The 11,222-nt window shown below is 33.4% G+C and overlaps 1 protein-coding gene across 12 annotated transcripts in view; it reads left to right on the top strand.

Annotated features, from left to right (window-relative positions):
* LOC136843737 (eukaryotic translation initiation factor 4 gamma 1-like) overlaps window positions 1-11,222 on the top strand; it is a 721,796-nt gene that overhangs the window by 645,710 nt on the left and 64,864 nt on the right. For 9 of the 12 annotated variants that reach the window (XM_067112379.1, XM_067112384.1, XM_067112378.1 and 6 more), the window contains 6 exons: window positions 4,504-4,914; window positions 5,057-5,196; window positions 5,416-5,511; window positions 7,509-7,727; window positions 7,817-7,951; window positions 8,115-8,324. In XM_067112379.1, the coding sequence (XP_066968480.1) occupies window positions 4,504-4,914; window positions 5,057-5,196; window positions 5,416-5,511; window positions 7,509-7,727; window positions 7,817-7,951; window positions 8,115-8,324 (1,211 nt within the window). The remainder of the gene's footprint in view (window positions 1-4,503; window positions 4,915-5,056; window positions 5,197-5,415; window positions 5,512-7,508; window positions 7,728-7,816; window positions 7,952-8,114; window positions 8,325-11,222) is intronic. The other 3 variants (XM_067112380.1, XM_067112377.1, XM_067112385.1) reach the window with 1 other exon arrangement.

Genomic DNA, 11,222 nt, shown 5'->3' with positions numbered 1-11,222 from the left:
AGATACAGATGTGGTTTACCTAGACTTTGCAAAGCTTTTGACAAGGTAGATCATAATATATTAGCGAAAAAATTAGAAAACATAACATTGTTGACAAAGTAGGAAGATGGATAAAAGAATTTTGCAAAACAGAAAACAGATAGTGATTGCAAACGATGAGAAATCGGATGAAGCTACGGTAGTATCCGTGTACCACAAGGTACGGTGTTAGCTGCATTGCTGTTTGTGATTATGATTGCAGACATAGACAGCAATGTTAAGGACTCGGTAGTAAGAAGTTTCGATATGACACAAGAATAAGTAGAGAAATTGCTTGTGATGAAGATAGAGAACTCGCTACAAAGAGACCTAAACAAAATATATAAATGGGCAGAGGTAAATAGGATGGTATTTAACTCTGATAAATTTGAATCAATGAACTATGGTGATAAAGTAGAATGCTATATGCATATAAAAGAACCTAATAATGAAACAATCACAAACAAGGAAGCAGTTAAAGACCTTGGTGTGATGTTGAATAGGAATATGTTATGCAATGATCAAATAGCAATTCAATTGGCAAAATGCAAAGCAAAAATGGGAATGTTGTTCGGCACTTCAAAACAAGAAAAAGCTGAACACATGATTATGCTTTATAAAACGTACGTCACATAGTCCACTTGAATATTGCAATATAATATGGTACCCACACTACCAAAAGGATATTGCACAATAGAGAGTGTACAAAGGTCATTTACAGCTAGAATAGAAGTAGTTAAGGACCTTGACTACTGGGAAAGAGTACAATTCTGAAATTTATATAGTCTTGAAAGGAGAAGAGAACGCTACATGGTAATCCAAGCATGGAAACATAGAAGGAATTACCGAAAACATAATGGAGCTAAAAATATCAAAGAGAGCAAGCAAAGGTAGATTAATAGTGCCAAAAACTATACCAGGAAAACTAAGGAAAGCACACAGGACTTTAATCCACCACGCACCAGCATCGATAATGCAGCGTCTATTCAATGCGCTACCAGCTCATCTGAGGAACATAACAGGAGTGAGCGTAGATGTGTTTAAGAATAAGCTCGACAAATATCTAAGATGCATCCCAGACCATCCAAGACTGGAAGATGCAAAATATACTGGAAAATGCATTAGCAATTCTCTGGTAGACATCAAAGGTGCCTCACACTGAGGGCCCTGGGGCAACCTGAACGAACTGTACTCTCTCTCTCTCTCTCTCTCTCTCTCTCTCTCTCTCTCTCTCTCTCTCTCTCTCTCTCTCTCTCTGTTGTTGTTGTTAAGTGTTGTTACAAATGACGTTAAGTAGAATTACTGAGATATATTTTACATTATACCATTTGCCATGGAGAAAAGATCGCAAGGAAATATACTGCTAAATTTAAACTGCAGGTTGTAGCTAAAGCTGAGAAAACTGTGTTCAAGTGCCAATGACTATAAATTATCGTGCATCGCAACATGGATGAAACTCTTAAACTTTGATATGCCATCAAATTCGACCGTAAATAATATTGGAGAGAAAAATATTTTAACCAGAACTACTTGGCATGAAAGAACACATTTTACTGTTGTAACTTGTACGGCAAATGGGACGAAACTTACCCCCATGGTTATCTTTAAAATGGAAATTGAATTGATGCTGAAACAAAAATTCCTGGAAGGTATTGTTGTCTAAGTTCACAAAAGCCTAAACAGTGCAAAAGGCGCATGATTGCTATGTTTGTAATTTATAATATAATTAGTAATGTGAATACATACAATATTACCAGATACAGTGAATTAAATCATAACTTGTTAAAAGATCCATGGAAAATATGCGTATTTATTTTTGTATTTTATAATACGATACTTATATGTGAATATTACATATGCTAATTTTATGTGTAGTTTATGATGCAACCCCCTTAAAATTAGCTTCAAAATTAGGTCTTCCAAAGTCACATGATATGTAAGCATACACAGTATTTTGAATTTCTAAGGATACAGTAAGTAAAACAGAATTTGTAATATCTTTTCATAACCAATATTTCTTGAGATGCTTGTTGTTGCAAATGCTAGCCTATACACAGATGGTTTTGTAATTTAGCAGTTGTCTTATACTACAGGTATGAGATAAATTCATGAAAATGTCATAATTCTTTTACCCTCGACATCTAAAGGTCGGCGCTTAAAGAGAATATACACACACACACACACATACACATATACATACATATATACACACACACACACACACACACACACACACACACATACATATATATATATATATATATATATATATATATACATATATATATATATATATATATATATATATATATATATATATATATATATATATATATATATATATATATATATATATATATATATATAATATATATATATATATATATAAATTTGACTCACATCAGGATTGAACCCAGGTCTTTCAATATATATATATATATATATATATATATTATATATATATTATATTATATATATATATATATAAATATGACTATATATTGGAACCTAATTTGAATAATATCATATTGAACTAGGTATTTCAATATATATATATATATATATATATATATATATATATATATATATATATATATATAAATTTGACTCACATCAGGATTGAACCCAGGTCTTTCAATTGAAAGGCAAGCGCACTGCCCACTAGGCCACACAAGAAATAAAAGAAGTTGGAATCTAAGGGCAGCTACACCCAAGGGATTACCTGGGCAATATAACTGCTTGCATACCAGTGTGTTTTCCCCAACTTCCCGACTTTGCAATGACCCTGTTGACAGCATATCATTTGAATTGTCCCCTCTGAGTGAATAAGATAGAAATAATCAACATAGTCACGTGTAGAACAGAAATAAATTTGACTCGTCAGGATCGAACCCAGGTCTTTCAGTTGAAAGGCAAGGGTGCTACCCACTAGGCCATACTAGTCATAAAAAGAAGTTGGAACCTGACTTGTAGGCGAGGGGCAGCCCTTGCCTTTCAATTGAAAGACCTGGGTTTGATATTTATTATATATATATATATATATATATATATATATATATATATATATATATATATATATATATATGTATATGTATATATATATGTATATGTATAATATATATATATACAGTATGTGTATGTATGTATATATATGTATATATATGTATATATATATATATATGATATATATATGTATATATATATATATATATATATATATATATATATATATATATATATATATATATATATATATATATATATATATTATATATATATTATATATATATATATATATATATTATATATGTATATATATTATATATATATATATATATATATATATATTATATATATATATATATATATTATACATATATATATATACATATACATATATATATATATATACATATATACATACATACATATATATACATATATATATACATACATATATATATATATATATATATATATATATATATATATATATATATATATATATATACATATACACACAGTATATACACATACATATAATATACACATGTATATATGTATATGTATAATCATAAACTAAAATATCACTTAATATCAAATTTGTGCTATCTCAGGAATATCTCCGATGGAGAATTATCACCGAAGGGGAATTTATAAGTGATAAATGGATTGGTACTGCTGGGTTGCGATCCCTCGACACAGCACTTACCCAGCAACTCCAGTCGACATTACCACTGAGCCGCGACCCGACAGTACCAACCCATTTATCACTTATAAATTCTCAGTGGTAATGTTGACTGGAGTTGCTGGGTAAGTGCTGTGTCGAGGTATCGCGACCCAACAGTACCAATCTATTTATCACTTATAAATTCCCCTTCGGTGATAATTCTCCATAGGAGATATTCCCGAGGTAGCATGAATTTGATATTAAGCGAAATTTGTAGCTTCATGATTGTATGTAAATCACGGTGTGATAAAAAATTTCATATGTATTTATATGTGTATATAATTATATATATTGTATATATATGTATATATGCATATGTATGTATATATATATATGTATGTAATGTGTATATATAATTATATATATTGTGTTTTTATATATGTATATCTATATATGAATGTATGTAAAAAAAATTTTTATTGAAAAAAGTGGAATGTTCCACCTCCCACCTGTTAACCTGTTAGGGATTGTTTGGCCCCAGCAGTGTGTATGTTTGATTGTAGTGTCCCTTTAGCATAGAGATTGTAAATTTGCACCACTATGTAAATAGTCTTAAAAGTGCTCTAAAAATTGCTAAGCTTTGTCAGAGCAGGTCAAGATTTACTTGCAATTTTTTTGTGTGTGTTAATTTGGTTATTTAAGTTATGTATCAGTGTTATAAGAATATGTAAGTATGTAGGTAGGTATTTATTTGTAGGCTACACTTAAATGTTTGTATATATAAATTTTTAAAAAATTATATACTGTCTTATCAGGTAAGCGTAGGGGAGGTCCCCGGGAGGAAAATACTCCAGCGAGAGAGAATGTGGAAGAAAATGTCTTGCCAGCCCAACCTCAGAAGACTTCAAGCCCACCTGCATTTCAGCCTCCTAGTAAACCAAGTTCACAGGCAGCTCAAAATTCTAAAGAGTTAGAGAAAAAGTCAGAGCCAGCTCAGTTGCAGTCTTCATCAACCCCCCCTCCATCTCAACAATCCTCCTCTCAACCACCGTCAAAGGAGGCCACCCCTCAGCCAGCAAGGTCACCAAGTCCTTCTGAAGAGTCAAAGAGTGAAAGGTCATCTAAAGAAAGGGATATTAATTGTGTAGAAGTTGAAGTTAACAATATACATGAGGACGATGAAAAGAAAGATGGTAGACCTCAACTAAAATATAGCTATAAGGATGGTAAGATATTTTCAAGTGATTGAAAGTTTGAAGTTTTAGTTATTGTTTGAATTTAGTTATCTTTATTAATGAAGATAAGCTTCATTCTTTCTGCATGTCTTCTAAAAGTGAGATAATTAAAATCTTGTCTTTGTCTAACCAGATCAGTGGAGTCCTCTCAATCCTGATGGGAAGAGACAGTATGATCGAAGATTTCTTCTTGAATTGCAAAATAATCCTCTATCGTTAAAGAAACCTGAATCTTTACCAAATTTGGAGGTTGTCCGTGATGGACCTGGTCGGGTATGTTTAGTTTTTCGTATCATTAGTTGAATGTTTGAAGAATGGCTTTTGTATTTGGTGTCCTTTTTTATACGGAATGTTAATATTGTATGGTTGTCAGGTACTGCAATGGATTTTTTCTTGGGCAGTGAAGATTGCATAATGGGAATTATTACTAAATGCAGTACTGTATTGGAATTGTATTGTATAGTTGTATAAATCATGTGGTTTTCTTTACAGCACAAGCCTTTTGATCCCCGTGGGCCTGTATCACATATTGGTGGTGGTCCAGATTTTACTCCAGATTATGTTAAGCCTGCTGTTATTGGCAACAAGGTATGTATTAGTTAATTTGAGATAGGTTGTACTGTCCAAACTTTTTAGGATTTAGTACACACACACTTTGTAATACTATCGGTTGAAGTATGCTGAATGAGTATTATGATTTATAATTGGTTTTGGTACATAAAATATTGTAGTTCATTGCATTAACTGTGGGATATTACAGTACAAGGGATTGAGGTCACTGTTGAAGTAGGCTTTGTTGACTGAACCTCATCCAATTATTGTAATTTGTAGTATGACGAATTTGGTGTTTGTGGAAAGCACATTTTATTATCTTTTTTTTTCAGAGTTAAGTAGTATTGTACCTTTAGCTGCTACCCATTCTTTTACAAAGCAAAAACATTAATAGTGTTGGTGCAAAAACCTTGATAGTGTTGGCGAGGGATCTATGATGGTTCCGACCCTAGTAGCCACTGGAACTTGTGCCTTGGGTAGCAGTCCTGAAAGTTTTATCCCATTTAGAAAAATGCTTGCTTGGTTGAGGAATCCCATGAGTTCCAAGAGATAGCTGAATTTTTTTAGAACAGATTGTCATCTTAGATAGGGTTAAAGCATGTTAAGATTTCAGTTATTTTGAAAAAATTTTGTCTTAAGTCAGTAACTTCTGAATATTGAAGGGTAGCTGTTAACCACTTGATGTGTTGGACCTGCACAGAATCCATGTGCCAAATATGGTTACTCAGGCAATATTCCCTCCCTCATCTATGATCCTCTGGCATCTGACGTTACATTGCTCTTTGGAAGTTATAGTGAATTAATATTTTTGTGACTATTTTTTTCCTCCCTGTAATGGCTGCCCTAGATTTTTTAGTTTTTAAGGATTATCATCATCTTAGTAGATGTAAGGTGATCCATCATAGTGGAAAAATTTTCACGTTTTACTACCGTTTTGAAAGTGAAGTTAACATGACAGTCTTCAACAAAATTTCTGCTTTTATGCTAATAGTTGTTCATTACAAGCCCATTAATCTTGCCCCATCTTGGCATCTAATCAATGTTTTGTGCAACTCCATAAAAAAAAAAAAAAAAAAAAAAAAAAGTTATAACCCCCATTTTTTTTTTTTTTTTTTTTTGCCACTCATATTAGCTTCTGTTTTTTTGGCTGCCTGCTCTGATTTTTATTAGGTATTTCATATCTATTTAAAATAGTTTTTACATGATTCAGTAGTGTTTAGGGTTCTGCACTTCTGGCCTGGTCAGCATTCTTATAAGCATCAAATCTTTTTGCAATGTTTTATTGCTAAATTTCTGCAGTAATTTCCCTTGGGCAGGGAAGAATGATGACCATCCTAAGTCTAGTGAGATTTTCCAGTCATGTCTTTATTCTTTCAGTATTCAGATGTCTTCAGCTTGATTGATTATATTCTATTCCTATTTTTTATCACTTGTTAAAGTGCCTTTTATTTGTAATCCAGTGCACGTTTTTAAATGAGTATGGTTGTATGCCAGTGAAGTTTACCATGCCTTAGCTGACATGATAAACTTAGCAGCTCAGCTTTTGTTGTCTTTTGACAAGGACACCCCCATCCTTCAGTCCACACTGTAGGGGGTCATCAAAGTTTGCTTTAGTGGATAGGCCGAGTGTCAGACTTTCCAGGTTCTGGAGGGGTTGCCTGATTTCCACCGATTTCAGTAAAGGTGTCATTCAGTGATGCCTTAGTAGTTTCAATGCCCTCCCCTCCTCATATGATGACCTTTGCTACACCAATCAAATTTTTAAAAAATTAAACTACTTTGTTTAATTTTGTAGTCCCATGAGTGTGTGATATTTTGACTCAAAAGTTAGGTTAATTTACGTAATAATTAGTTCTTGTTATTAACTAATTTCACGCTACAGTACAAAATGCCCTTGTAAGTCTTGTCAGTTTAAAGCATTGTTCCTAATTTTGCTTGAACTCAGCCATTCTTTGGTTACAGTGTTTTGTGAATGTTAACTTGGTTAATTTGTAAATATTTAAAAAATTTTAATTATGGTTGCTTTTTTACAGCAGAGTAGGCCTGGTGTTGGCAGGAATCACAGTCAGCAACGGCGCCCAGGTGAACCAGGTGGTGGTCAAGTTAGTAGGGGTCGAGGTGGACCAGGAAAAGTAATTGTGATTCCCCTATCAGCTGGTAGAGAACCAAAACTCAAGACTGTAGAAAATGCATGGAAGCCTTCAGTCATGGATAACAAGGCAGTATCTGATGAACAAGCAGCCACAGAGGAGGCAAGTAACAATGTTTACATTTTGTAGATATTGTAAGTTTGAGTTTGTTTGTTCCGTTTTTGTGAGATTAATTTAATTTTTCTTTCCAGGTTGTAAAGAGAATGAGAGGTATTTTGAATAAACTCACTCCTGAGAAATTTGAAAAGTTAGTAGGCACTGTGAAACTGATGCCAATTGATACAACTGAACGTCTTTCTGCTGTGATAGATCTTATTTTTGAGAAGGTAAGTACAAACATGCAAGTGTACATTTTTAATTGCAGTCACCATAGATGAGTTTTCCTTTTTTTCCTCTTCCTATAATTGTAAAGATGTTTATTGATAGTGTTGGTGAATTTGTTGATCAGTGATATTTCAAATACTAATAATACATGGGGATATGTTTCAGGCTGTGGATGAGCAAGGGTTCTCCTCAACCTATGCCAATTTGTGCCAAGTTTTATCCAAAATGTCAGTGCGAGGGGAAGGAACAGATGATGGAAAGTCTGATGTTAAGTTCAGGAATTTGATAATTAACAAGTGTCAGAAGGAATTTGAAAAAGATAACATGGAGCTAATTAAGAAACAGAGAATGAAGGAAATTGAAGCCAACTCTGATGTGAGTTTTAATAATTTTACTTTTTGTGTCATTTTTCAGTAAGTGCTCATAGCTTTCTATGAGTGTTGTAGACTAGTTTGCACTTCTAGAAAATTTGCGTTGTTTTGTTATCCATTTCATTGTACTGTTTTTGCAAAGGAAGTGTGAGGTAAAAAAAAAAATGTCCAAGCATTCTCCGTCTCCCTTTCAATATTTCATTTATATAAGGAACTTCAAAAATTTCCTTACTATTATATTTAAGTATGTGCAGTCTGACTTCAGATATTTGCCTTGAACATTTTTCTAAAATAGTTTTATTTTTTTTTTCAGTAATAGTTCTATTTTATAACCAGATTATTATCCATATACAGGTAATTGGATGCAATCTTGTACTAAGATTCATGTCTGTATAGCAATGAGGATTGCACTAGACTTAATTTATGATTTTACTATGATATTCAGGTCATAAATCTCTAATATTTCAAACATTGTTTAGCCTGCCCATTTTTTATTAGCCTCTTTTATTCTCACTAAATTCCAACACATCAGAACCTGTACTTTGACATCATCCCCAATGCTATCCCTATGCTAAGGGGGTCAGTTACCTTGACATGCCCTCTCTAACTATTGCTGTTGTGAAGGCATCTTACTCCACTTAACCCCCTTCTCCAAGTCTCCCTTTATTTCATTATAATGCCTTACCAAAACACTGTAAAAGCTTTAATCTCTTAAATTTCGACACATCCAAGATATATTTTTTCAAACTTTGTTTGGAACGCTGATATAATTGGCGGGAGTTGCTTATGCATCCTCATTTCTGTTTGCTCCAGCTTGACTTCAACACTTCTTAATTACAGTGCAGTAGATCTGTATTATCATTGTTTTTGGCATTCATTTGTCATACATTACCCTGCCACCTCCCTCGGTTTTGTGTCTCAAGCTGCTTTTTTATCCTTCTTTCAACCTCAGTTTCACACCCTCCTTCATGGCTTAAAATAGGTACCAAGTATTTGAAATTCCATGTACAAAATTTGCACTGCTTTTATCTAATACATAGGGCCTGTCCTCCCTATCTCTGTAGGGGGTTAGTGTTGTCAGTGACTGCATGATTTAAGGGTCTTTGCAGTGTCCATTTGGCCCTTAGTTGCAACTCCTTTCATTCTGCTTACTGTATCTCCGTTCTTATTCTTCCATCCTTTTTTCCCCACCCTCTCCTAACAATTGATTTGTAGTGTAACTGCAATACTTCCTGTCAATTTCCGTTTCCGTGCTGAATGACCTTGTAGGTCTTAGTGCTTGGCCTTTGGTCTAAATCCTTTATCCCAGCATTGACCTTTCTACCACCCTATCCAAGAGATTGTGACCCCACACGTATCCTTGGAATTATTCTTCAGTCTGTGCTGTAATCACCAGGTCACGTGCATATAACGGTTCCCTTAGGTTTTCATTCCCCATCCCTTCACTGAGTACATCCATAACCAGTACAAATAGCCAAGTGCCAAGCTTGTATGTAAATCAACTGAAACTTCAAACATTTCTGCATTGCTGCTGGCTGTTCTTACTACTGTCCTTTACTGAATGTGTGCCTAAACAATATGAAGAAGTAATGACAGTAATATGTTTATCTGATGTTGTATCCCTTTTGTGCATGCTCTGTCTTTGTCTTATGATTTCACAGATATACACACAAAGTATCTAAAGCGAAAGCTAGGGCCTGTAGTAAATACCTAAATACCTGATCCATAGTAAACCCCTAACCTTACTGTCCCTAGTATAATTATGAACCATTACCATGAACTATTTACAAATAGGAGAATACTTGTTCACTACCATAAAATATGTTAGTTTTTGTGATCCTGGTTTTGCTAGTTCTTAGATGTATTCCCATTTTCCATCCTTTCATTCATGAGTGTTTAGTTAGTTGATAGCAGTGTCTTGTTTAGCTTTATGACAGCTTCAGTTGTCAGATTAATAAATACAAAAACTAATGAATTCGGTAGATAAAAAGAAAAGGAAAAATTTATATTTAGATTTTGAGAAAGTTCAGAAACTGGTTCATGAGTTAACTTGAGAAGGTAAACGTGTCATATCTCAGTCTAGTAGCTTCCAAAGTACTAAAAAAAAATAATAATAATAATAATAATGTACTGCACATAATCTTATAGAAAGTGTGAAACATTTTAAAAAGCTTATTTTTTTATACTTCTGCAAACCCCAGAGGAAGAAGGGGTTAAGGAGAAATAATTCCCTGTTAGAACTCAAGTTTGTAATTGGAAATAATCTCCTATAATAATAATTCTATTCATGGGGAAATCTATTCTGCAGCAGTTTGTCCCTAATCTTCAGTTTAACATTCCATACTCGGAGCAGATCTACAGATGTGAAACATAAACTTAAGTTGGGATTTTTATATCAGAATCTTTCTTTGTTCTTAAATAATTTTTTTTGTTTTTAAGATATAATACTGGAACCTCAGTTTAATGGATTTTGTTACTTTGACCCCTGAGTCCAATAAAAATGGTAAAAATACTTTGTACTTGGAGAAATGTGCTAAGTACAGTAGGTGTATTGGACAGTAGACCAATACAAGGTTTTCTTGTTTGTACCTGTGAGGAAGTGGGATGAGCGAATAAACAAACATATTTCATGTTGACTGATGCTTTTCTGACAAATGCCTTCCTCCTTGTCCATCTTGTTAGGAAACAATATGCAAATATGCACTTACTGTGATCTCTCTCTCTCTCTCTCTCTCAACTTTTAACATTATTAATGCAGAACTGTACTGTACTGTACATAATGCAATACTGTACATTAATCTAGTGTTACACTCTCTCTCTCTCTCTCTCTCTCGATATGGGTTAAGTTTACAGTGCTTCACACATCTTATAAGCAAAAGTAGGTACAGGTGGAAAACACTGT

Source organism: Macrobrachium rosenbergii, chromosome 12, assembly GCF_040412425.1.
Source record: "Macrobrachium rosenbergii isolate ZJJX-2024 chromosome 12, ASM4041242v1, whole genome shotgun sequence".
In the NCBI taxonomy this organism is placed as follows: Eukaryota; Metazoa; Arthropoda; class Malacostraca; order Decapoda; family Palaemonidae; genus Macrobrachium; species Macrobrachium rosenbergii.
Note: the sequence above shows the minus strand (reverse complement) of the source record. Positions and strands in the feature narration are given on the sequence as shown.